Below are 27,899 nucleotides of genomic sequence, written 5' to 3' on the forward strand. Positions count from 1 at the left end.
CGAGAAACAATGCACTTCCCTTGACAGGGTGTAATGGCGCAACTTTAAGGCAAAATTGATATCTAGGTCTGCACGGCATTCCCATGTGGATTGCGAAAACAAATAAGGTGCGTGTCTGTAAAATTTCACAAACAGTGGTATCATCCTTCAGCATTTCATTAGCATTTAAGTCTTGATGAATGCACTAACTAGCTTTGTCAGATTGTCTGTAGTGGGTTTTATTATGCAAGCACAACACTGATACTGGACAAAGGCAAAATTTGTAAGAACAGGTTGAACCATATGAGCGAACAGTCCGAGCTAATCGGTTGGATTTGAGAGTATATTTGGTAATTGAGTGAACAGGTCAAGAATTTATAGGTTTTAAAAAAGTTATATTACATAGCATTTGTATAATCAGTCTTATTATTTTGCTCTCTTTATACAATTTTTAAACGATTTAGTTTATTATCCTTTCATCAAGGAATGGCCATCGAAACAGTCTTTGCTTTGCAAGCATAAAAGGTGAGATAATAAAAAAAACTATAATAATATTAATAATAAAGGCATTATAGAGCTATCATTCACTATGGGAGGCCAGTCGTTGTCTTACATGCGTCTAACACCTACGTTCTGAATTTACTGTTTTTTTAATAAAAAAAAAAAAAAAAAGAAACTGGATACACAGACATCATCCCTGATACTCGTTAGCAGAATGTCATCGCAGATTTCAATGGTCTAAATGTAAGTTAGTCAAAGCAGCATATTTTTGTACATATGTGTTTTGATCTCCATGTAATCCGTTCGCACAACCTAAATCACCCGAGTCATATATACCGACAACAGCAACATCATAACAGGAAATGTAACTTGTTCAGGAATGAGTTCATTCTTTACATAATTTTTGGGGAGTTTACGATGTGTTAGTATATAGATTGTTCTTTAAATGTGACCCATTAGTAGAGGTGCTCTTAAATGATTGCTTGAAACATCTCAGTTGTATCAACAGCAGCAGCTCAGTGCTGCCACCAATAAATAAATACATCTCACACACCCCCATGGGTACCGGCCTGAAACCAGACAACGTGACTACAACTTGGAACTACAATGTTTGACATTATATTCTTTAGGGGGAACCCCGGACTGAGTGTGAAACCGTAGAGCTGTTGAAGGACGTTGGTTAACGTGAGGGTCAGCGGAGGTAGTAATTCATGCCTCAGTTCAGACAGGAGATAACCAGCGTCAGTCACTCCCTGCATCGCTTGTTCGAAGATGAACTGGTGGGTCCAAAAAAACCACAGGCAGACTGTTGCAACGTACTGAAGAGGGGTGGGGGGGAGTCCTACCCCAAAGAGTTCATGGAGCAGCAGGTTCTGGTGGACGATTTTGGGGGAGCCAGAGAGTCCAGTTGGTCGGGGTTGAGGTGAGGGTGGCTACGCTAAGCCAAAATCTTAGTCTTTTTCAGAAGCGCGGGGTTAATGCAGTCTTACAAGAAAGGCAATTGTGACCGTTACATCCGGAGAGCAGTCAACAAACAAAGCCGTTTACCTTTTGAGATCGCGCCACGGAAATTAGCTTTGTGTTTGTTTTTTTTTGTTCATCACTTCTGGACACCAACAGGGGGAAAAGAGTAGAGTCCTGTGTGAGAGAAGACGTGTGGAGAGGAGAGGTTTCAGAGCTCAGCTGCAAGGCAACGATTAAAGCTAGATTGGCTTTGATTTTACAAAAACTGGACTTGAGATCTCACCAGTCACGCTGACGAACATCGAAGGGTAGAAGCGTTATTACACTATTTCAATGACGTTCAACATGTTTCTGTAATTGGACAGAAAGGAGAAATGTCAGAACGTGAAGACTCTTAAAACTGTCAGGGTCAGAATGTCGTTTCTGTCGTTCTGCTTGTGAATTTGTGTCAAATAAAAGTTTAGCTTGGCAAGGAAACAGTGATTGGAATGAAGAGTTCAGTTCTGTGCCAGCAGGTATCGAGAAATCTACAAAAACAGGTATATTATTATTATTTAAACAGCCAAATCTAGAGTGATATATGAATACATTAGGACTGTTTTCTATGTTCTACGCATATATAGAGCGAGAGTAACCTGCCGGGGAGCCCCTGGGGGTTTAATGAATTGCCACTTTTTTCAAATATTTTCTTTTTCTTTATTTCCAGCGCAGACTGTTTGTTAAAAAATGTCACTGAGCTAAAATGTAATTAAGCCTAAAGGCCAAACACCTCGATGACATCATCAGGGTTATTCTGTATATATCCGCTGTTTGAAGAGTGCACAGTGTTGCTAATGAAATAAAGTCTACACTGCACATCTGTCATTCCATTCTACTTCTGATCAAGCTGTTATACATATGGCCTTTGTTGACTTTATTTTCTCTGGTGATATTATTGTTCGGCTCAGGTTTCAATCGCAACAAAGCTTTCAACTGCTCTGATAATATTTTAATATATTTCTCTTAACATTTCTCTACAGGAACAATGAATCAATGTCAAAGAGAAAAAAAAAAAAGCTCACTTTTCTGATATTTCAGCATCTAGTGGAGGTGCAGTCCCTTCCGTTCCTGTGAAGAGTCCACCTTCTCCAGGGTTCTGTTCCAGATCCTCCTCGTTCCGACACGATCGGACCTGTTTTTAGGAAACAATTCTTAATGCCAAAGTTCCTGGTCTGGAAATCAGTTCTAGCTACAATCAAAACGTCTGCACATCCTCTGCAGAAAGTTTAAAGGCTGACGCCGGCCCGTCGTAAATTCCACGGAGCAAAGCGGCACTAACAAACAGGCGTATCGCTGGAGTGCTTAAGGAAATGAAGCAGCTTAGTGACAAGAGTCAAAGGTCAGCTCACCTTCCACACGAGCAGGAATACGAGAGCTAGGAGTGGAATGAACAGTAAGGAGAGAAGGCTTCGCTCCACCACTTCAGACAGGGAACTCGTTGCAAAATCTGGGACAAAAGAAGAAAAGAAAAAACAAAACATCACTTCCTCCCCTCCGACTCTTTGACTTGTTAGTAACAGATCATAATGCAAGAGGATTAATAACAAAACCCGACCATGAAAAGTTGGAGATTTAGAGGTTGTTTTAATCTCATTCATTGTTCACCTAACTTTTATTGTCTATATTTCCATAATAAGTGTGAAGTGTTGATCAGCTGACACATTAAAGAACGTCAGCGGAAAAAAGAAAACAGCTGTTTTTAAACAATCTTTCCCGCTGCACTTGTATAAATATCATGTTCGCATGATTGGCTTCCAAAAATAGTCCAGATGTTGGAAATCCACATGCTGTGAAAACAGACGTTTTAGTGTCAAACTAAAAAAGGCATCCATCTTTTAAACATTTAAGGGAAAACAATTCAAACAGAACGCATTTTCTGAGTAGAGGGAGACTTTCAAGCCGTGTCAAATGACCATGTTATTGTAGCAGCTGAGCCACTGTTTGAGCCGAAAGGAAACTCGCTCCATTACTACTGTTCTAATATTTTCTAAACCGCTTCACAGTATTCTGGGGTTTCATTAAGCACTTACACAGGATTTCCGTGTGAGTTACTATGCAAATAATTCAGGTTCTTTAAAAGAAAATGCGACAAAACAAAAGGAAGAGGAAAGGCAGAGAAGATAAGACATGAGACACGTGATGTGGAATTTGACCCGCAGAGCGTCATTAAACAAGTGACAGCAGATCCGTGGGACTTGGGCTGACTTTGCTGTAGAATGTGGCAAAATACTGTCTCTGGCAAAAGCTGACACGTTGACACACCAGCTGGGCTGGTTTTGCCAGCAGAACACAGACCTGACACTTGATTTATGTGAAATGCTGAGAATTGCAAACTTACGTGGGTTGCAGCCTGTTGCACACTCGGTGTCTTTACTGCTGGACGGTGGTGATACTAGGGGGTGGGGGTGGGGGTGGGGGAGAAGAAGAGATGAGTTAGTGAGTGCCATATGGTGAAAACATTTCATTGTCAGGTGAGAAAAAGTAAACTCAACGCTGCCCTTTTCATCCCCCCCCACTCACACTCACTCACACAAACACACAAAAGATCTAATCCAACCACTCGGTCCAAGCTCTTGGGAAGATTGCTCTGAAATCAACACGTACACAATCAGGTTTCGGCCCTTTTCTTCCCTTTCACATGCGCTACCTGGGGACACCTTCCCATCAGTCCTGTGAGTCAGCCGCGTCTCAATGGGCCATCTAAGCACTGAGACCGTTTTCAGTTTTTTTATCTTGCAGAGTTCTTGTGAAGAAATAATGGTGACTGGATTGAAAGCTTCTCGAAAGCGGCCACAAGAGATCTGTCCTAAATGGAGTCCGTTCACAATAGTCCAAAGAGGGTGGCAGGGTTTTTTTTATACAAGCTGAGGTCAACTGGAATGTTGCTGGTTTGAATTCGTAGACCGGCTGAGAAAATATGAGAGGGAAGTGTGACCTACATCGTCAACTCAGACAATAAAACACTTGAAAGGTCCAGTGTGTAGGACTTAGTGGCCTCTAGTGGTGAGGTTCCAATTGAATACCCTTCCGCCCACTCCGTCACCGTGGCAACCCCGCGGTATCTTTCAAGACTTTCACCTCGCATACTTAAGAACCAATGAATTTCGAGCGGCGGCTTACATTGCAGTGCAACTAAACCCCCAGTAACATTCTGCCTGGCAATGAAGCCAGTAGAGACATTTGTAAATCAGCAGATATTTGTTTAAAAGGTAAATTAACTCCCCAGTATAAACACTTAAATAGCACCTTAAATGTATTATTAGGTCCTAAAAGTTGTAAAATGCACTGATAGCTGAATCCAAAGATATTCTCTGCCGTTTGTGTGAATGAGCCTGAGAACAAGGGCTGGGAGGCGGTGGTAAAGGAAACACCAGTGAGCTTGCTCTGTAGGCCAATAGATGCGGAGGAGTGCTGGATGATGCTGGTAATTTTATATTCGGCAGTTGAGCTTTTTTGGCTTCATGCACCACTTTCCCAGGAATGAACTAGGGACTGCCTCAGATGCTGTATCCAGTTCTTCTTACTCTCTGTGAACACACATTTCATTTGAATCACTTTGTTCCAAAGAAACGCTCCTTAAAAAACAGTAACCGATACATAATCATCTGCATAGCATGACAGATGATTAATGATGAGCTTCTGCTGGTATTAATGTGACAACATGTTGCGCAAATTTTCCCATGTTATTATTATTGTTAAAACATTTTTTTAAACCCTTGCAAATCACTTGTAGTATGTCTTGTTGGCAGCCCTTCAAAATATCTTATCTTTCTCCTTAAAGGTTCATGGGCCAGCTTCTTTCCAAACCCAGCTGAACTGTAACTCACTGTCTTGCAGACATAATCTTTCCAGATTGTTGATGTTCTGAGCAGTGAGATCATCATTTATGTGAAAAGAATACAGCAGTTCTGTCCCAAAACAGGGCTTATCGGCGGGAACACTTATCGGCACCCTGTAGATGCAATGTTGATGTTGAGTCTCCGCCCCTCCCATGCCACATGATGGGTGAAATCCACACTCAAAAGTCTCTGGCAGAGAAAGCTTGGACTGACTGTTATCTTCTACCAGTCTTGTTATTTTATTGTAGCGTCCTGCGGCTTACATCACACACCAGATGGGCTCAGTGTACGGGTCACTGAGGGGATGAAATATGTCAAATCACTAGTTTAACGCTTGAGATTTCCCAGTTCACAACAGTTAAGAGTCAGAAATCACAGCTGTGTCTTATTTTTGCTTTAACCATAATCTCGCCTCAGCCAACCTCGCCCGCCCCACTCTTTGCTCAAATAAAACGTCTGCACAGTTTAGAGCCGATTTGATGAGAATTTTTAACCAAAGGTGATCAAAAGTGCAGACGGCCGGGGCATCTATAAATCACAACTGGCAGGTTTTATACATTAGATTTGGAAAATATTTATAAAAGTGCTGCAGTGGGCATAGTAAAGCCCTCAGTGAAAATATCTAGGCGGTGGAAATGATCTGCAGCTGATTCTGGTGGAGACCATGGAGTTAATAGTGGAGCCAGCAGCTAACTTGCTCTCCCCCAGGGCTGCAGTCACCAACAGGTCTGCACCTTAATCCATGCATCCATAAACAAAGCTGCAAGGGCACAGAAGGGCTTCAAGTAATGGCTATTGTTCTCAAAGGTAGCAAATTCCTTGCTTTTTCCAACCAACAGTCCAAAGAAGATTTTAAACTGAAAGAAGCAGCAAATTCTTATATTTTTTCTTTTCAAAACTCTTGATCTTCAGTTAGTAACTAAACTTCCTTTACTTTACCTGCAAACCAGAATGCTTCCGATGCAAAAATCGTTTCCTCATATAAATGCAGAATCTGTTTATAGAGATAAGCTTCACGTTTTACAGGCTCAAAGAGCAGGCCAACTCAAGAAAATATAGCATATAATAAACATTCACCTTTTAAATATTCTTCTGTTGTTACTGTGTATGGTGTTGTGGGACAGGGGGCAGGATCACAGTCATCTGAATCTTCTTTATTCTGTGCAGCTATAAGGAAGTCTTTGACAAAGTCAAAGTATCGCGCTGTCTGCCACCTCTCTTCCCTGTAGTGGCACTGGAACTCTAACATGATGGACTCCTGCAAGGACACAGGTCAAACAAAGAGATGTTTCAACATAAGTTACATTTTCGACATATAATAATGAATAATACCCAAAACTCACCAACGGGTGAAAAACTTTAGGGTCATCATTGTGTGTAAGGGCTGACATTATATGCACAAAGCAGCAGTTTTGTAGTGGAGGTTATATACAGGTATTACAGTATAACCAGCTATCAGCCAAAGAGCCATTGGAACATATAAGAGAATATAATACTACTAGTAGTAGTAGTAGTACACTGACATCATCAACAACCACTAAACTACTGCAAAGCAGCCATTTCTGTCACGCACTATGATGATTGTTTGTCAGTCATGCTAGCTTCCCAGGCTACATCCACAGTGCTTTAAACTCTGGGGTTGCGTCGCAGTGTGGACGGGCAGAAACTGGGACCTTGGAAAACCATGACGCCGACACCCGCGTTGCTACTTTATTGGAAAGTGGACATTCAAAGTCACAGTTTGCAGCTTTGAGGAAGGTGATGGACACAAAACGGAGAACTTTCCTTTTCTTGCGAATGCTTAAATTTGTTCCGTACAACTATTGTTAAGTTCACAAAGAAACTGTAAACGAACAAAAGCATAAATGCTCCAGTGCGACAGGGAATTTAGCCACCATCAGAGCTATGAGTGTTAAAACAGACAACAAACAATTGAAAGAAGTGTTTTGACCTAATCAATTGACACATAATCTAGTAAACTTAGATTTTTTAAGTGTTCATTTCAAAGTAAATTTGATGTATGTCTGAGAGAGAGATAAATTAAGACCCACAGCTTTGACACCAAGTTTTTTCCACGAAATGTATTTGTTTGAGTATATAGAGGAAGATTATAGAGGTAGATTTTAAGTATCAAGCACGACCTTTTATTATAAAAGAGTACATTAATACTACTTCCTGTTTACACCGGCACCCGCATGCAGAGGGTACGTGAATAGTCATATGATATTGGTTTTCAGGCGTGTAAGTATGGACGGAAATCCTTTATAAACAGTGCTCAAATGAGGGTTTAAAACAAAAACATATTAGTTTGGATGTAGCCCTGGCCTCATAAAGCCTTAGTCTGTGTATATGCACTGCAGGAGATATCTATTTAACATGTTGGTGAAAGCATGACAGTTTATGGATTTCAGCTTTTAATAATTTTCTCAAAGCAAAACTGTAGTTTCAATTCCTCCAAATTTGCACTTGGCAACAACAACCAAAATGATATCTGTTTTCTATCTGTTGTTGGATGCATTCAGTACTCCCACAATATGAACTTACCAGATTCCCCATGTTGATCCGCAGTTCTTGGAGCATTTGGATGAATATGCTAATATCTTTTCTGTTGGATGAAATGTTTCCAAACTTATGTGCTAAATCTTGTAAACTCTCCTCCAAGTAGAAGACGTTTAATTTTACCCAACACATCCCTCCCTGGAAGAAAAAGAGTAGAGATATGCCATTAATTTAGCAAGTACCGTATCATAACTGAATGTGTGCTAATCAGGTTCACCAAAAGGCCAACAAAGAAGCTCTGAATAGACTGCATATCCACCAAAGTCTTATAATCCTCACAGTCAGATTTTACTTTCACAGTTAATACTCCACTTGGCAGATGACACAATATTTACACTGCACAATAGTTATGAGGTCAGCCAAAGTTTGGCATTAAGGTGTAACTGCGGAAAAGGTAACCGGAGGTTTCTTGCATGTAAAGTTTGTGTCAGTATGATAAATGGTAAGGACATTTGTTCATTTGCAATTTAGATACTTTTACTAGATAATTAAAATCTGGTCATTTGATTCTAGAAATGTATTATTCCCCATGATTTACTGGAAGCGGATGCCACAATATCTTACCTCTTCTTTTGGAACGTAGTGTACAGGAATTTTGTAATCTTTAGGAATATTTTGTCTCTGTAAAAAGAAAAAAAGTACAAAACATAAAATTGTAGACAAATTCTATTTAAATTAAAAAAATAGCAAACCCTGAATTTGGAAATAAAAGGACTTCCAACAAATAATGACCTTAAGTTAATACTCCTGCAAGTTAATTGTGTATCATGTGGACAAACAGGACAAATACTTTCATTTGGAGAGCCAAATGCAAAGAAAGTTTGCTTCTCACTTGATTGTTTATTTTTTAAGGCATTCATTAAAAGGCAGAAAGAGTAGGGTTTTCCTAAAAAGATGTTTGGACTCATACAAAAAGAATCCCTTGTATTCATCACTTATGACCCACATGAAGACTGGGACATTTTAACATCCAACAACCCTTGCTGTTTCTTTTACAAAGTGCTACCGACAAATCCTACTCATTGTGCCTGAAAGTTGATTTTCTCTTCTTGTTGACAAGATGTTTTTAAACACCCTAAGTTTTTTACCTTAATACATGTGGACTTTGCCAATAAAGCAGAAATAAGAATATGGGTTTTAACATTATATATCCTTCCAGAAACAGAATTGGTTTAGTAGCGACAGCCATGATTATTATCTGATAGTGTGTGAGAGCCAAGCATAAATACATATGATGATATGACCCACATTTAGATTGGGGCTTTAGCTGGAAATGTTGTAAGGAATTACAGCATTGTTCTTACCAAAATAGAGAGTCTAGAGATGTCATCTGTCACTGGGTTGACGTCAAATTTACTTGAATGTACCCCAAGCGTGATGAACAGCAGTATATGGACACAGACGCGTATCCAAATCTGAAGATCAAACACAACACAAGACAAACACAAGATGTTTTGACAATTAGTCACATCCTCTCAATATAATGAATAACAACATATGACATGATTGTGCCATCTTTAGAAGATAATCAGCTCATTGTGACCGGCTAGTCAATAGGGGACACTGTGAGGATCCTTTGCACACAACAGTGACGGAGTCAATCACCAGCCTGGTCTCACCAAACGGCTTATGAATCCATGACAATTCATTTGAAGCAAGTCATTCAGCGTGCAAAAAAAAAACTGTTCTTGCTTTTAACGTCATTTTACACTATGCTGTCTGTCCTGACTGCAACGTAAACACATACACATCAATACGCTATGCTCAGAGTAAGTGACATACTGTAAAAAGTGAGAAAGGGTGGGTCAAACAACACAGGACTTTCAAATAGGAGATCTGTGCTCGTGTCCCAATGTGTTATTTTGAAGTTAGGTTTGTGACGTTTGTGACATGTGGAATTCCCTTAAAATGTCCTGCTACTTGTACGCCTTCCCACGAGATTAGGTTAAAATCACGGACAGAAATGTGCAGATTCTGCAAGTGACGCTGCAACTCACCGTGTGGCCACACCTAACAGCTATTAGCCTTCCCAAACCCTCTGGTCACATTTCACGGGCTTTACATTATGCAGAAAAGCAGCAGCGACTATGCACAAACATTTTTAAGGGGCTTTTGCACTAAAATGAAAAAACCCAGCCAACATGTAATCTAACATGATTCAACAGTCAAAACCGAATGGGTCGTAAGTGAAGAGTACCCTTGCATGTTGCCTATATGGTAAATGATAAATGGACTTGCACTTGTATAGTGTCTTTCTAGCCCTCCGACCGGCGTAAGCACTTTACCCACCAATTTGGGGTTGTCTTGTCCAAGGAGACATCGACATTGGACTAGCGGAGCTGGGGTTAAACCGCCAATCTTCTGATTGAAGTACAACCGCTCCACTACTAAGCCACAGTTGCTATTTAGCTAAGATTGGCTCACGAGCTAGCATGATATAAGGCAATACTGCAGGACATGATGCAAACGTGACAAATTGCTTATTGTTCTGAAGCATATGTAGAGATCTTTATCCACATCTCCTTCATAGTTAATTATTTCCACAATTTAAAAAGACTAAACAACAGCAAATATAAAACTTTTCTTTTCATCCCCCTCCATAGGGGGCAGCTCAGTCAAAGAGGTCAAAGAGGGCAAATGGCCCGGCCTTGTGCACATCCTTGCAAAGCAGCCTCTTCTGTTACGCAAGTCAGCAATAGACAGCGACTTTATGACAGCTTAGAGGTGTAGCTCGCAATAAAAAAAAAAATCAAGGAGATTACATTGTTTATTGGCTCTGGTCTCTGAAGACGACAAACCAGTATTTCACAAGCATGCACACTATCATATCAACAGCATTATAAAAGAAGGCAAGTGAATTCTCAGTACTGTCTTAGTATGGACCAACCCTAAGATCAGGGTCCATCCTTAATTACTGTTAAAAATTAAAAATCCTAAGCCATTCAAACAAAATGCTAAAAATGACAGACTGGCAGCCATGATGGCCACGGGAATGTTCAGTCCATGTTTGTGCTCTCTTTTGGTGCTTTGTAAAAAAAGGTATGCTATTTTTTCTAAATAGACTATTTAAACTTCTGTAATGCAAACCAACGGAAGTTTTGAACGTGAAGACAAAATATATATTTGTTTTAGTTTGGTTTTTTTTACAGCAGACATTTTGACTTGACATATCAAGAAAAAAAAGTTTGTTACTATTAACACTAACAATGGCTTCATTGCACTCAAGTGTCCCAGTAAGGTATGACAGTGAGCCAGCATGGACACCAGGACCCTGAAACTGAAGCAGCTAAATGGAATTCAGCCATTACTCATTTGATTATTTCCACCTGTGCGTTCCCTGCTGTGACATGTCGACATGGTTTCTGTGTAAGGGGCCTTTCATATTTTAAGTATGAACTCTGAGCTGGGTAACAAAGAGTGCCAACAGCTTTTCTGGATGTGGGTCTGTTCATAGACAGTATGTATATTTACAGAGGTAGGCGCGGCGTCACCCAAAGGCAGCTTCCATCCTGTTTTAAGTGGTCAGACCAGCATTGTTCAGCTGTTTTCGACTGCTGTCAAGCAGTTTGATCTCAGCAGACCTTAAGGCCGTGAGAAAGGAAAACTTCAAATAACTGACATGTCCCAACACGGCTTTGTTGTGACACGCAGGTAGATGCAAAACTATTTGCATAGGCAAAGATTTCTGACAGGCGGATTTTACTTGAGAAAATTATAAGATATTATCAAGATCCAGGTATGCATTGTCGAGCAATCTGTAGATTAACATTTTCTTCCCCCGTTCATTTTTGCTGCTTACTCATCCTCCCTGCAGTATTAGTAGACTTAATTTATTGAAGAACAGCCGCTAACAAAGCTCTGCTATTTGGGTGATCATTAGTAATTTCCTTTACATTTTTCACAATAAAAGTCCCGCGTTATTTTTGCTGCTTACTGTTTCTCCCTGCAGTGTCAGTAGACTTGTTTTATTGAAAATACCCGCTAACAAAACTCTGCTAATTCAGTGATGAACACGATTTCCTTTAAACTCTTCAAAATAAAAGTCCCCCAATCACAATGCGAGCAAGGTCCGAGGTTGACAAAAGTTGAGTTGAAAAGACAAGTGTAACCACCGATTTAGATCGTATGTTGAAGTGCCTTTGATAACCATCCTTTACTGAAATGTAAACCTTTAAGTTTTCCTCTGGTACCTTTGACCACTAGTACCACTATAGAGCAATGTTTTTACGAGTAGCTCCCTGTTTTGTTTGCATTGCACACAGGCATGAGTACAATATTGCACAAGCAATTATTGACAGTTGATGATGAAAATGCAAATGTAGTAATGTGCCAACAAAAGGGTGTGAGGAAGACTGCTGGATATAAACATTTAAAAGTGTTTCCAAAAATCATCTTTGCCATTGTTCAATGGGGAAGAAAAGGGAACTTCCTCTTAAGGAAACATGGAACGAAAACAAAACTTTTGTTTGTTTTACAAGGAAACTGAAACTTTTAGATGAGGTATTTTCTCTGCCTAATGGAGCTGCATTGGCTTACTCTACATTTGCCATTCACTTGGTTGACCTACTAACTCTTCTCTGTGCCAGTCTGACCATTATGCAATGGAACTGCAATTCTCCTCTTAAGAGATTAGGGCCAGCCACAGCCTAACCCAAAATACAATTCAGCAACCTTGAAAGTGAACCTCCTTGTTGGTGAATAAAGCTTTAGAGTGTTACACAAAGAGGGATAACATTATGAAAGTGAGCTAAGCCATGTTTAATCTCAACCTCAACCAGTACAACAGCATTTTGTTCTGTAGTTTATTCAAGAAGGGTTTTATGACCATGCTTGTTGCTTCTCATTCACAGTTACATTGATACTTTTTTGCCGTGTACACTTTCCCTGCCTATCTGGCCATTTCGATCGGTCATTGTCAAATCTTCAAGGCAGAGTATCGCCACCCACCTTCCTCCTGCTGCTGCACATTTGGTCAAATGGAGCCACAACAGGAAGAGACCGGAAAAGTGATCCATCAACAGCAGGAAAAGGCCGAAGGAAAAAAGCAGCATTTAAAAGCGCAGATGGGATGTAATTCAATTCCACCAAGCTTCTGCTGCTCACCGAAATGAATCATCACAGGGACGATAAGAGATTAACAAATGAGAAATGCGTGGGGTATCTCGTAATTCATCAGCTACGCCTCACCCTCATGCAGGTCAGGAATCACATGTGTACAGGACGCCGTGGATAAAATCAGAGAAGCTCCAGATAAAACATCAGTAGGATTTTGCAAGAACAAATTGTTAAGCAAAGCAAATCCACCAACAATCTAAAACAGATTTGAACAGATTCCGGTTCAATCTCTGTCTTCAAAGAATAGGATCTCTGTCCTGTCCAAAAACATGCGGGATATTTTGAGCCTATTGCAATTTAAGGACTTCCAGACGCCAATAGTCACAAACAATTTCAAGTGATATCCCATCGCACTGACAGTTCCCCGCTTCTTGATAATTTCTCTACATCTGACTGAATGAGAAACAGGTACATTGACCAGTTGTTGAGTCCTTTAAAGCTAACATGTGGTGCGATGGCTGCTTCTTCACGCCGGCAGCAGCAAGGAAGCGTGCAATATCAAAGTGACAAACCAAGGGAAGCCTATTACAGATGCATGGAAGCCTTATGGAAAGCACTTATCCATGTAGTTTCTTCATGTGATCTCACACTCAAAAATACTTGTTTGTGTCTTTGGTTGGGTGTAAGTTTGCATCATAGAAAAGGCCACCAGATAGAAAGAAAGCACAAGGGTTGATGCTTATTTAATAGCTTTCACTGTATCTGGGTTCACTTAATGCGAGTTTCACTCAACAATCTCTCCGGCATTACCTGGTTTCACCCCTGCAAGGTTTGTTTGAAGGATGACTCAGTAGGTGGTGGCCACTTCAGACAAAAAGATGAAATGATATCCTTTCTAGACAGAAAATCACATCAACATTAAATCACTGGGGGAAAACAACAACCAAGCCAACTTGGTTTGGACAGGTTCCAGTGCAGAAGGGGCTCCTGTCCTGTCATCTTGAAACACAGCCCAAAAAAACAACGAAGAAGAGCTCTCACTCAGAAAACCTGGTCTAGGTTTTGAGCATTGCTACCCGCTTCACTTACAGTTTGTTCCTGTTTACAACATTTCACATGTTGGTCCACAAATGTCAGACATTTGTTTTCTTTCAATTTTGTAGAAAACATGTTCAATAAAACCAATGACGTCCCTCTGAACATGTGCTGACAGTATGCAGAGTAGAGCCAGTGAAGGGGGTAACATGTTCTGCACACATGTGCACTCTTCATTCTGAGAGCAGAGCAGCTGTAAGTGGCTAGTGGAGCTCATAGCGGCCTTTTGCTGCCATTATTCTTTTTACGCTTATGGTCATGCCTGTGGCTTTTATTTTTTTTGTTTTGTCGGAGCAAGTAGGGCCAAGTAAACACTGCAGTATACACAGCAGGACCTGATGTGTGAATTATGACAGCAATATTTGGCCAACATTCCCCGGGGGTCTTTATGCACAACCCATGAAAACAGGCCAGCTGAGAGCTACTAGCGTTAGCAGAGCCGAAAGTTCTGACGACAAGTTGGAGGTTCAGGTTTCACCGGAGCTGTTGTTGAAGTTGTGAAGTGTCCTTCTGAAACATGAAAAGGTTTTCCGAAAAAGGGGTGGGAAGATAGACCCGTAAAGAATGGAGAAACTGATTAGATTTTGAAAAGACGTTCACTCTCTGCGTTTGCGCTCTGCAAGGGCCTTCTAGTTTTATATCATGTGATATTATGAAAGACCTGAATTAAAATAGATGAGGGGAAATGTTATGAATGGCACTTTTGCAGGGTGGTCCATAATTTTAAGATTTTATTGTTGAATACAACCATAAAATACACGATACTGACGTATTTGATGTGATTGATGCTGACCATAGCTATAGCCAAACAATGTCTAATAGCAGGATTCCAAGATCTGGATTGCCAACACAGCATAATTAATGGTTGCTTTGCTCCAAGACTGATCTGTACTCTCTGGTTTTATGGTTATCCATTCATGCGTTTCTGAAATGTTGACAGGTGCCAGAACTATAAACTGTTTATTAGATTTCATAATTTGTATCTGCATTCATAGTACTTCTCAGGAAGTTGTTTGTTCTTTGGTGTTTATCACCGTAGGTTGAAGATCAGACCTACCGTTGAGGCTCTCACACAAAAACTTCCGCTGACTCAGTTCTTTCTTGCAAACCGTTGGCTATCACAGTATTGATCTCTCTAGACGGCTCCTGCTGGACTTTGTAAAACGTTTTAAAGACACAGGCTGCATATAAAAATCACCTTGAAATCACCCATTTTGTGGACTAAAGCTTTGAAGCCTTGTTTTTGGTATTTTGGCCGTCAACATTCTTGGCTTTTTGCAAGACGGTGGAGCAAAATACAACCCAACGTTAAACAGCCAACCAAAACGTCAACTTTCATGATCTGAAAACACACTGTTAAAGAATTAAAGTTGCAAGATGGATCAAGTACAATGCACTGGTAGCGAGGTGGCTAAAGAATACCCTACTGAATGAGTGTGTCTTTTCAAAATAAAGTGTCTTTTCAAAATGAACTTCCAATGTAGGCTTACGTACTTTTTAGGTTTACTTACGCAACAAAAGTACTTGGTTAGGTTCAGGAATAGGTCGTGGTTTTGGTTAAAATAAAAATGTTTGTTACAGAAAATAAGTACACTTGTTACGTAACTCGCGTAAGTTAAGTAGGTAAGTTACGTTGCGAATAGTGGTCTCCTTGGTGAAAGTCCTGTGTTTGTTTAAATTGGTCTAAATCAAGATATGGACATTTTTTGCCATTGTATTATATTTGAATATTTCAAGGGAGTAAAGAATAGAAGCACAGTGAGCTGTATTAACTTTGATATTTATATTCTGCATCTATTTACATCTTTTATGCAAACCGTGTTGAAATTCAACATTTAATGGGTGCAATAATATGCACGCAATTGTTATTTTATCCATCAAAATGCAACTGTGTAGCTGTGAACTAATAGATTTGCATACCAGGATTCCTTTCAGTAGTGGTTTTGCAGAATACCTTAATAAACTAAATGAAGTGCTATTTTGCTTTTAGTGGGTGGCTTTGCAAGCTACAGTACACATGTTGGTTTCCTAGCTAACATGTTGTATTGAAAGCAATATTTATAAGGAAATATTTAGCCAACATGCATGTCACAAAAAACAGCGCTCAACGCAACAACGTTTACGTATTATTGTATTCAATATATTTTATGCCATTGTGCGAAGGTTAAACTTGGTCGTGACGGAGTCATTGGATGGTTTCAATACTTTCAATCTTGAGATTCAAGAATGTGTTAAAAAACATGACGTTGACAGTTCTAAAACTGAATGTATAGGTAATTAGATAGCACATAAATTGATAGGACTTGACTAATATAATCAATTAGAGATGCCGCCACTTCAGTTTGTTGTACTAAAATATGATAAAGTACAATATGATAAAGTACTTGGAGAAATCTTTTTGTTCTAGTCTCCTGCTCTAAACCTTTAAAACGTAGAGTGCACAAGTATGTTAACTTTGATTTATCTTCGTAATTCTTGCAGTAAATGAAACACATTCTTGTGTTGTTTGGAACATACAAAATAGAGCTTTTAACTAAAAGACTGTTGTTATTGTAATAAATATATTTCTTGAAGTTTCAGTGTTCTGTGATGCAGCATTAAACCCAAGAACCCCAACTAAAACCAAGATGCAAAATAGCGCAATAATTCCTATCTTATCATGAGCCGCCTTATCTCAACAGGGAAATAGACGGGGAAACATCTATGTGAAATAATGCTTTTGCAAAAACAAACAGATCTTGTCCCAAAAATGCTCATGAACTCCCAAGCGCACAGCTTGGGCCAAACATATCAATAACCAGCACGGCTCCAGTGTGAAAAGCGAGATGACTTTAACTCACTCATTTGTGTGTTTCCCCTGACACTCTCAGAGCGACCTTAGGAGACTGAAGTCTCAGCTGCACTGACAGGGAAATAAATTATTTCCCATGGTTAAAACGGGAAATCTGGAACAATGAATGCAGTCGCTGTGTCCTTAGTAAAGAAAACCAACCATTTTTATGCTGCATTCACATGGAATCAGACTGTAGACACCTTCTGGACGGCACAGAGAAACTGTCCGAAGTAATGACAGGCAGGTTAAAAAGAATGAAGATATGTTGCCATGGTGATGGAATAAGTTACATAAAAAAAATATATATATTTGTGTCTACCATTTTATGGAATTATTCTGGTAATGCATGTAGCTGAAAAAGGCAGCAATCGCTTAATATACTGTTGGAAACTAAAACAACCCTCTCCAGTATTAGGGAGCTAAGTATTCTCCAATATTCTCTGTCGGACTCACCTAATTTTACCGTCCACTACCATGATATGTGGTTTTTGCCATCTGCCTATTTTCATGGGATTTCAGCATTTTTCTTGCACCAGCAGATATCAAACCAAAAGAGTAGAGCAGTCAGGTGCAACCCTCCAAACTAAAGCCCTCTTATCCGTCATTGTCAGGTGCATTACAGCGCCCGAGGCCTGCTTGCCCTCATCATATTGATGCTATGGATGATTACCCCCCCACACACACACACACACAAAACACACACACACACTCTCATTTTCCTCAACACTTTGAGCCCGAGGTATCATTAGCTGAACAGGCTCTCCAGGCTGCCGGCCTCGTGGCCCTCTTTACCACATCATTTCATAAAAGCAGAACAGAGGACCTTGGATGACGACAGCAACATGCAGACTGTTTTGTCGGAGACGGGTATTTTATCCTAATCTTATGCCTACATCCATGTTTAGAATTTTGCCATGCGACCTTAGTTCCCATGTGAGGATTAAAACAAGACAGATGATAATGGCCGTGCGAATGAAATACCGGGCTGCTGTTGCTGTCCAGATGTTCCAGAGTTGATCCATGCTAAGGTTAACCAAGGTTTTCAAATTCATAAGGTTTGTTTTTTCATAGTTTTTTGGGGGGCCAAAACATGAAAACATTACTTTGTATTGCCCATAAAAAGATAAATGAAAGCTAGTGTTTCTCATAAAAATGAATTTGTAACTTTTGTCTAGTTATCACCTGCCTTGATAACATGTTAAGCACATATGACTTGTTAAATGTATTATCAGACCGCCAAATGGCACAAAAAAGAAGCTAAAATAACAAAGCCTCCACACAATAGCTGGATGTCCACTAGATTTTTCAAGCGACTGGAGCTCACTTACTTCACTTGTAAATCAAATTAGCATCTGTGAAACATTCAGGCTGCAGCTGCCGCTGTCTGCCAAGGTAAGTACCGACAACACTTCAATGTAATAGAGAGGAGCCAGACATTTGTATAACATCAAAGTGGCTGGCAGCAGCTTATCATGCACTTGTCTGACAAGTGCGGGGTGGTTCTTGGTTGTAAAGACTATTGTACAATGGTGTATTATCTCTGGATGAACATGGTGATTTATTTTTCACTTTTACAAGCTTACACCAAAAGTGCTAACGTACTTTGTTTTACTGCCGAATCATTAAATTGCAAAACAAGGTATTGAACTGTAAAGTGTGGAGTGGTTCTTGGAAGAAATGATTATTTTGTTTTCTCTGGACGAACATGATGATTATTGTGTACGAGAAAAAACATGACCTTTCAGATCGAACCAGTGAAAGCTCCTCACACCGGTCGAAGAAGTGTCTGTAATCAGTAACAGCAATGCACGGCTGGAGACAACAATCCCTAATTAAAAGGGTCTTTTGAGGAATATTTCGGACAGTGAAACCTGGCAGTCAGTTGCAGGGAAGGCAATTAACAGATTTTTTTCCTTCCCAATAGCTGATCCAATACCTTTTTTCCCAAATGAATTACCCTGAATAACAAAGAAAATCTATGTTGTATTGATCTGGATTAAAAAAGGTAATATTTTTGCACCAGGCTTTGCTGAGGTGCATAAGAGTTTACTTTAAAACAGGAGTGGATTCACGGTCGGTATCTGGATGAAACCCGATCCGGCAGATGGGATCGGTAATTTCCGCCTTGCAAAGAGCGAAATGCTCGAAGGACAGATGAGCTAAAAAGGTTAATAAACATAATGAAAAACAGAGTGTGTGACTTTAATGAAAACTTCACTGAATGACGAATTTAAAAATGATGTCAAAGGCAATATGATGGGCATCTTCATGGGCAATTTGATGGAAAAACTGATGTCACAACAACAAAAGATGGCCGCCACGGGTGTCTCTGACCTCTGGCTGAAGCGTCATGTCTCTGGAGAAAGTGTCTTACCAATAGCTGGATAGCCAGAGGTAACAACCCTGTGGGCAGAGTTCAATCAGGCCCCATGATGGCACCGGCCCCAAATGAGCAAGCTGCTTCAACATATGGTGCAGAGAAAAACAAATATTTTGTGATTGTCCAATTAGACCAGACTTAATTATGGCTTTACTGGAAATAAGACGGAACACCTGTTGTGTTAAACAATGGGTTTTAAAGATGAATAACGTGCGTACCAAATGTTGTGCCCTCTTAACCAAATAGCATCAAAGAGAGAGCTGGAGAGGATTAAATAAAACGGTGACTAAGGTTACAATGGGAACAGACAGTGATGCTATTTTCAGGGACACACACGAGATTCTCATTTCAAACTTTGAACCAGTAAGTGTCTTTTGGCGCGGTGAGATGTTGTTATTCCACATTTCCTGAGAGGACAATCTCTCCTGACATCTGTTGATTTAGATTGCGCGGTTGCTAAGTCAGATGACCGTCTCTGAGACTTGAGTCCCAATGTTTAATAGAAGAACTATATCCGTCTTCTTTTTCACTGGGAAATTTGCTGCGTTTCATTAATATGAAACTGCCCGTAACGATTTACCAAATCGAATTACATTGAGATTTGATTGAGTTTTTAGTGGTGCAATTAATTTGCATGTCAGTACCGATCAAGTTGCGCATAACCGGTTTAGTTGCACCTGATTGCTATAAACAGATTCTAGATTCACATGTAGAATCTGCAGGCAACGGGACAAGATTTTGATATCTGTAACGTCGTGGTTTCTCTTTGTAGTCTGGGCAGTAGTGACCAATCACATTCTTTGGGCTTGGAACAAATTGGCCAAAATGCAATCCTTAAAATTAGCTTAGCAACGAGTGAACAGAACAGGAGGTCCAAATATCGGCTGGCTCCGCCGTAAACCCAGAAATATAAGTCCTTAGCCCTCAAAGGGATTATCTGTTGCCAGACATGGAGGCTCCCAAGTCTAAAAACCACAATTGCAATCTTTATTACTCCTTTCAACCTTAAAAAAGGAAGCACAGACCGGATCCACTGCGTCTGCTCTTACCTTACACAATAAAAGCCCTACACATATAATATTTGCAGGCGAGTATTTCACACTTTACCTAAAGGCCTTTGGTATGCCCGCTGGTGTCAAGCCGGAAATCTGATCTTGCTACTGCGAGCAAACTGTGAGCAAAAGGGGGAGGATGAAGATAAAGTGCATTTGACGACTGTATGTTCTCTGTTATATATATTTTATGATCCCCTTGTAGTCCCTTAATATAGCCACATGTATTACTATGTCAACAAATAGCTGCTAGGACGGATCTGATTAATATGCACTGAGGGGAATTTGGCTTGGACAACAAGGAAACACTGTAAAAAATAAATGTTTTAATCTCCAGGTGTGCGTGACTGTGGTCGGTCTTCGCTGATGTTTACAAGCTCATTGTGGTTAATCAAATACACCATCTATTACGCTGTCTGTTTTGATCGCACAAGGCGCAAGAATGCTGCTGCTGATCAGTTACATGTGCGTGTTAGAAAACAGGAAGCATTGGTTTTTGTGTAGTCTTATGCTATGACAGTAACCATGACTGAGATAGGGGTTGGAAGGAAACGAATGGGCCAAATACTGTGCCAAATACTTCTCTTCCTTCAGGCTGTAAGAAGCAGTTCCAAGCCATCTTTTGGCACAGACAAAAGTAGCGTTCAGGGTTGAAAACTTCCTGAAATTTAACCTTTGCTATAATTTGATCAGACATTTCCTGATTCTTCAAACTAAGGCTGCCGCTGTAAAAGAGAGAACAATTCACAAAACTGGTCAAACTAAAACTGTCAAAAATAGCACCTAACGGAAACGGTGTTGACTGCACGAGATCTAAAGCTTGGAGCAATGTGGTCTTGATAAAAGCCACGAGCTTCCATGTGAACAGCACAATTTCAAACCTCTGTATCAACTGTGCTTCGTGGACTCTCATCATAGCCCGAGGAAGAAACCAATCATGTGGAAACCATCTAACAGCCCTCCGGCGGAGAGCGCTCTGAGTCAGATGAGCACAGGGATAGCTCATTACTTAAGATGACTTCACGCTTGTAAAAGATATCCATTCACACAGACGGAGGCATTTGACAGAGCCAGAACACACACATATAGCACAACCACAACAAGTTGAATGTGCTATTTAAATGTTATGTTTCTTCGCTCGAAGGATGGCGTAAATAAGCGATTACAATTTGCTCCAGATGGCAGCAGGCTTCTGCACAGAATGGAAACCAAATCAACTAAAAAACACCCTTTATACTTTATATTTATATTCTAAACACACTAGATCCTATTTAAGTAATGGGGGACTTTACATTCAGAAAGGGTGTGAGGGCTCCCTGAAAATGCATTGAAAGATGTGGTTACTCTGCAAAACCCCAAAACGAACGGGGATCAACATTCTAATTCAGTATTACGGACAGATGGTGCTGGCCGGGGACGCAACACACAGTCACTATTTATTTAATCTAAAAAATGTCATAAAATAGTGGAAAATGCCTATTACAACTTCCAATAGCACACAGTGACCACCAGACCAAAGCGCTAAAACCCAAGGCTATTAAATTTAGGATGACACAAAACAGAGAAAACCATAAAATCACATTTGAGAACCAGCAAATGGTTTGCTTTTTTTGTTTAAATAAATAAATTCAATATTGGTCAGGGCTTTAAATCATTAGTGCAATATGAAAAGACTCAGAAGCACAGAAATGTCTCCCTTGTTCAGTTTTAACTACATTTACGAAGAAACTGCGTCCACACGCCCATCAATGCCCAAAGCGTTGGTGTCTTGTTTGACAGCCAGCTCTTAGTTATATCACATATCAATTAGAGTTGTTCTGGAGATGCCTCAAGCCTCAAATACCGGATGGAGTGTCGCTGAGTACACAAGTCTATGCACCAAATGGATATCACATTATCAACACGTGTCACTCACTACACAATCCATAGATCCTATGTACAAGTCTCGATAGGCAAGTTCAGGTATCAAAATCGGTATCGGAATTATCCAGAACCTCATTCTTCCATTTTCACAAAGCTGCAAAAAGAAGTCCTTTCTGGTCAACGCCCGCTGCGAAAAATGGGTTCATGCCTTCGTTACCTTCTGATCAGATTACTTTAATGCTTTGTTTCGGTCTCCCATCATGTGTCATTTGTAAACAAGAACAAAATCCTCACGCTGACGTGTTCGCCGCTCTGCTCTGCGCCCCGTTATCTCCGTGACCTCAGTCGTACTTACACACCTTCCTGCCCACCTTGCACTAGTAGCCCTCCCATTCTCCAGCAACCGAATGCTGCAACCGTTAAACTATTGGGCGACGGATCGCCTGCCGGAGCGCCCCCTCAAACTGTGGAGGGCTCCGCTCAAAGAGCTCAGGAATGCACCCGGTGTAGTTACTTCTTAAAAGAAACCTATTACAAACATATTCTTAACAACCCCCGTTTGCATGCCTGATGTTTGTGTCTGCATCACTGCATGTACATACAAGGAGAAATGCTAAAATGTATTTGTAAAATTCAAAAACTAACTAAAGGGTTAATCCATAATGAGAAATGAATCAATCAAGAGATTAAAGACACTCATAAATCATGCAAGGCCACAAGTAGAGCATGCATTCTGATCTAAGATTCAAGTATATGTTGCACAATGTGCACTAACCAAATAGGGAGTATTTTAAGAAACAGTCTTGGAGATCAGAGAAAAAAGAATGAGAGTTTGCCATGTGAAGTGCTGGTAATTGCTTCTAAAGAAAGTATCACTGTGGCTTCAGGTTCACACTTCCTCTCACCCCACAGAACAGAACCATTAGTCTGGCTATGGCCGTGTACTGCATCCATGTGACACTGATTTCCCCAGTAATGTTCGCATGCACATGACACCCTCTCACGGCGCTCTTAGTGCAAGGACAAGCCCCAACTGAGGTCTAATAAATCACCGAACCGATCAAACCGGTCATTTCAGGCAGGCACGCCAGGTTCAAAACATTCCAGCATGAATTTCTAACCGACAGACCTCAGCGTGCAGCGGTTAAAGGTGCAGAGATCCTTCAGCATGATATCGAAATTCTCAAGAATTTCCAAGTGAGTTTTCTCTCCCGTTCATGGGTATATATAGTGACTGAAACCTCTGTCACTCACTCATCTGACACATTCCAGAGGAGGACTTCAAGGGCTCCTGGTGGCCTTATAGTTACAAATAAGGTGTGTCTGCAGATGTCCTGCTGATTACATTAACCCAAAGGCACGCCTCATTTAACAAGGTTTACAGTAGCCTCGGCACGTAGTTACTTCCTTTCTCTGGATCTGCAGCAGCACACTGAACATCCTGCTGCTGCAGAAATAAGATTTGAAATGCTCAGGCACGAGTCCCACGCTCCGTGACAGAGCAAAATCCTTTAACCCGAACCATGTTGGCTGTGTTGCTTTTTACGGATTCGGCATGCCATTCATTTCTGAACAACAAAAAAAATAAATTGGGCAACATTTTAGGATGTGACAAAATAGTACTTGGAAAATGTGAGTTTTGGAAAAGTTATTTCCTATTATGAAATATTGCTTAACCAAAGCTTGACAAAACAACGTTGCATCACCAGAGACCACCTACCAAACGGGTTTTTTTTCATCTTCACCACAATACGACACTGTGAACATCCCTGACAAATCTACTTACTTTCGTTATTAAATTTGGATGGGAAAATACATTTTGGAAAGGGTATATTATTATGACTTACATAACAAATTTCATGAAAAAACACATTGCTGCACAACTGTGGCTCTGGCCATTTGCCATGTCAAGCAAAACAAAACAGGCTTTGCATCAACATCACTGTTGCCTAATTTCATTAGAAACAAGACCTTCAATTTTGATTTATTTAGTTTTCTTATTATTTTTGATATTCCAGTAGACTACAAATGAATATGAAATACAAAGTATTCAGACTTCACAGAAGGCAGGGAAACAAAATGACATAACCAAACCAGAAGAATTTAGTTTCACCAGTATCATGTGACCCTGGAGATCAACGTGACTGAACCTCTTCAACCCCACACAACCTTTGATAGCAAACAGCATCACTGATCCGCTGGTTAAATCGAGCATTGTGAAAAAAAATTAAATACAAATACCCAAGATACTCAAAGGTATTAGATGTTGTTTCATTTAATGTTGCAGCTCCAAAAACAACAAAAGAAATTCTTGAATCCTGATCACTGAGATTCATGAAGTTAAGCTGACACACAATAACGTGGCAGTGATGGATCGCTGTGATTAAAGCATGAGTCACAGGGCCTATTTGATATGCAGCGATGACAAATGAGCATTAATCCTCCATGTGAGCTGTTGGTATTTCTGTTAACTGAAAGTCTGGCGAAGAATGTTTTCATGTGGCTTTCAAATAAGGAGCTCCCATTTAATAAGGAAGTCGTTTCTTGTTTCAGCAGCAGGAACACAGCGTTGTCGCCGCGAGCTTACAGTGAACCAACACAGCGTGTCAGCTCTAATGTCATGTCTCCCTCCCTGCTGTTATCCTGATGCCATTATTAAGCTATTAGAACAAATCTTTTTTTTTTTTTTTTATAATCAAATTTGCCTCGAACGACCCCATTCAGCTGTGATTACTGGAGAGGTGTAATTCTGACACATCGGCGCCCTCCTTGCCACAACGCCCACCTCCTGTACGCCGCGTGGTGACATAATCAATCTAATGATGCAGAGCGCTCTGTTATTTCATCGCCTTCTGGTGTGCACACACATTTGCATCTTTGGAAAAATCTGAAACAATGAAGATTTCCTAGATTTAAAAAGAAAAGGAAACTCTTCTCATGTTGCATGCTGGTTCTAAGCAGGTAAGAGGGCACAGCAACGACAAAGCGGATGCCAAACAAGTCTACATTCTGTGAGCAGTTGGCCTGTGGATTTACAGCCCGTGTTAGAGGTCATCACCTCAGACTGGACAATAAACACTCCACCTCCACGGGGGGGAGACAGGGAGAAGACATTAAATGTCACTCAGGCCCAAAAACCTGAGTGACTGGTCACTGTGCAGGCGTCAGAAAATGAGCGCTCCCTACTGGTGACAAGATGTTCTGTGAAGGTCGAGACGAGCTCTCTCCCACTTTCTCCCGCTCTCTCACACACACACACACACACTCTCACACTCACTCTCTCTCACACACTCTCTCTCTCTCACACACACTCTCTCTCTCACACACACACCTCATGTGCCAATATAGATAACCTGAGAATGCTTGTTTTAGTGGGTGAACAAATCACTCTCATTAGACCGGATCTAAACCGTTAAACACCAAAGATAGTCCTGCCATATGTTTAAAAAAAAGCCTCCCGGGCATTTGTGAGCTGACTGAACAGATTGGGGATATCCCTGCTGCAGATTAACTGATTATATATTTTCTAGGTGCAGCTACGTGACGGTGGTAAAGCACCAGGAGCTGTGGCACAGGACAGTTAATAAAAGATGAAAGGTGTCGGCTGATGCAGCCAGGCTCAATTTGCTGTGTAACGTCATTAAAAAGCATAAAGGGAGACTCTGCTGTGGATATTATCAACAGTGGCAGGGATGCAGAAATGAACGCCCTTCCTCCAGGAAACTTCAAAGACTTTTACTCCCAGATGCACACTCATCTACACGCACACAGACACCGTGTTACACCCTGCACAGGGTTTGTTAATAAGGTGGAGTAAAAATATACGTGTTTTCACTTAAAAAGACATTACAAGGCTCTTTCTTTTTAAGAGCAGTTGTTTGCCTTAAGCTGATCACCTGCTGGTATGGATCAACGCTTTCATGAGAAACTGTACCACAGTGATAAAACAGCAGCTGTTTCAATTTTTAAATGTTAAAAAGGAAGAGAAATAAGCTCTTGTTCGTAAATTTGTAAAATGTTGGGAGTCAACCCCGTCAAAGGCCCCAGATAATGGTGACAAGGCTCCCAAACTGGCCCCGCAACGCTCCTCATAAAACAGACCTACAGCAGGCTGCATGACCCGGCGGATGAACACCAATTTGAAATGGATAAGTATCTGTTCCACCTATTCAAACAGGAATATACATATACATATATATATATATATATATATATATATATATATATATATATATATATATATATATATATATATATATATATATATATATATATATATATATATATATATATATTCAGAGAAGCACAGCCTGCCACCCTGAGCCTCACAGTTAACCTGATTAACCCCAGCTTAATTTACCCACTAATGATGTGTGCCAACCTGCAAAGGTGGATCAAACTCGTCTGTTCTCCACCGGTTTAAAAAAAAAAAAAAAAAAAAAAAAAACCTTTATCACATCCCTGATTACAAATGCAATCATTTCAAGAATAACTAACTAAAAGTGTCGTGTTACGCAAACGGTGCCAGACTGGCGCCGCAAATATGAATTGTATATTTGATGTGTGTGTGTGTGTGTGTGTGTGTGTGTGTGTGTGTGTGTGTGTGGAGAGAGAGGCATCAGAAGAGCCGCTCTTTTCAACGCAATTAGGAAGAACTGCACCGCATGAATAAACTCTGGGCAGGTGGAGCATTTCTTTTCTTTGCTTTGCTTTTCTTTCGGTGTGGGAAACGCCGCGTAATGGAGCAGAAATAGGCATGTTTGACGCCGTGCCACAGGGAGAGGAAGTGGAGCAGATCTGATCCTGCTGCCACTTCAATATCCACTTCATTCTCACAAAAACAGCCCCTGCAGCCCAGCTTGCTTAAAGCCTATTTAGAGCATGATACGAATAAAAAAAAAGAAAAAGAAAAAGAAAAAGAAAAAACCCCACAAAAGTCATAAAGAGGTTACACTTTTTCTCGTTTGACAGGTTTTAGTTTGACGACTCCAGACCAGCAGCAACGTGTCACAACTGTTCATTTCTTCCAAGTAGAACACAAACAAACAAACACATAAAACACTTACTTTTGGCTTCTTCATATGGAACGACAGGAGTAAATCCAGTGTGTGCGAAAGCCTATTTTATTTTACTTCTACGGGGAGGAAAGGGGTTGTCATCATCCTGTGTGCACATATCCAATGCTTAAGTCAGCGCAGTATCCGAGCAGAGGAGAAACAGAGCCCCAAAGAGGAAGAAGAAGAAGAAGAAGGAGGAGAAGGAGGAGAGGAGGAGGAGGAGGAGGAGGAAGAACAACGACGACAAATTGGAAATCAAACTTTCAACCTTTGCAACCTGCAGGCTAACGGCGTGTGGCATCTAGCCCATCTATCTACAAACATAGATCCAGACTCTGTGGAGAGGGAGGGAGCTAAGCTTTTATAATGATGCGTAAAGAGCAGCCAGAGAGCCGCCCTCTGACGAGACGCTCCACTCCGAGGAGAGCACCACTGCCAGGACAAACAGACCCAGATCCAACATGGAAACAGGTTCAGAACTCCTCTCTGCGCAGGTTGGGGGGGTTTATTGAATAATGCATATGTGGTTTTTACTAGACATTTTAACCCTGAAGTGTGCATTTAAAGTTTGACGTTCTTGTGGTTGTTGTTTTTCTTTTCCAACTCAAATTCAAAATGGGCAAAATGCTTTTATTGGCATGGAGGTTTTTCAAGAACACTGTTGGCAAAGCTACAACATACAAA

At 40.5% G+C, this 27,899-nt stretch overlaps 1 protein-coding gene across 1 annotated transcript; it reads right to left on the minus strand.

The window, feature by feature from the left end:
• kitlga (kit ligand a) lies at positions 1-27,527 on the minus strand. The gene is made up of 10 exons (XM_054620439.1): positions 27,225-27,527; positions 9,185-9,295; positions 8,445-8,501; positions 7,866-8,018; positions 6,399-6,579; positions 3,821-3,874; positions 2,832-2,929; positions 2,505-2,614; positions 1,727-1,794; positions 1-1,617 (listed from the first exon to the last, which is right to left on the minus strand). Exons 1-9 carry the CDS (start codon positions 27,237-27,239, stop codon positions 1,764-1,766), a joined length of 810 nt encoding a protein of 269 aa, XP_054476414.1. The 5' UTR covers positions 27,240-27,527; the 3' UTR covers positions 1-1,617; positions 1,727-1,763.
• Between the last annotated feature and the right edge of the window lie 372 nt (positions 27,528-27,899).

This window comes from Anoplopoma fimbria, chromosome 19 (genome assembly GCF_027596085.1).
Source record: "Anoplopoma fimbria isolate UVic2021 breed Golden Eagle Sablefish chromosome 19, Afim_UVic_2022, whole genome shotgun sequence".
NCBI lineage: Eukaryota > Metazoa > Chordata > Actinopteri > Perciformes > Anoplopomatidae > Anoplopoma > Anoplopoma fimbria.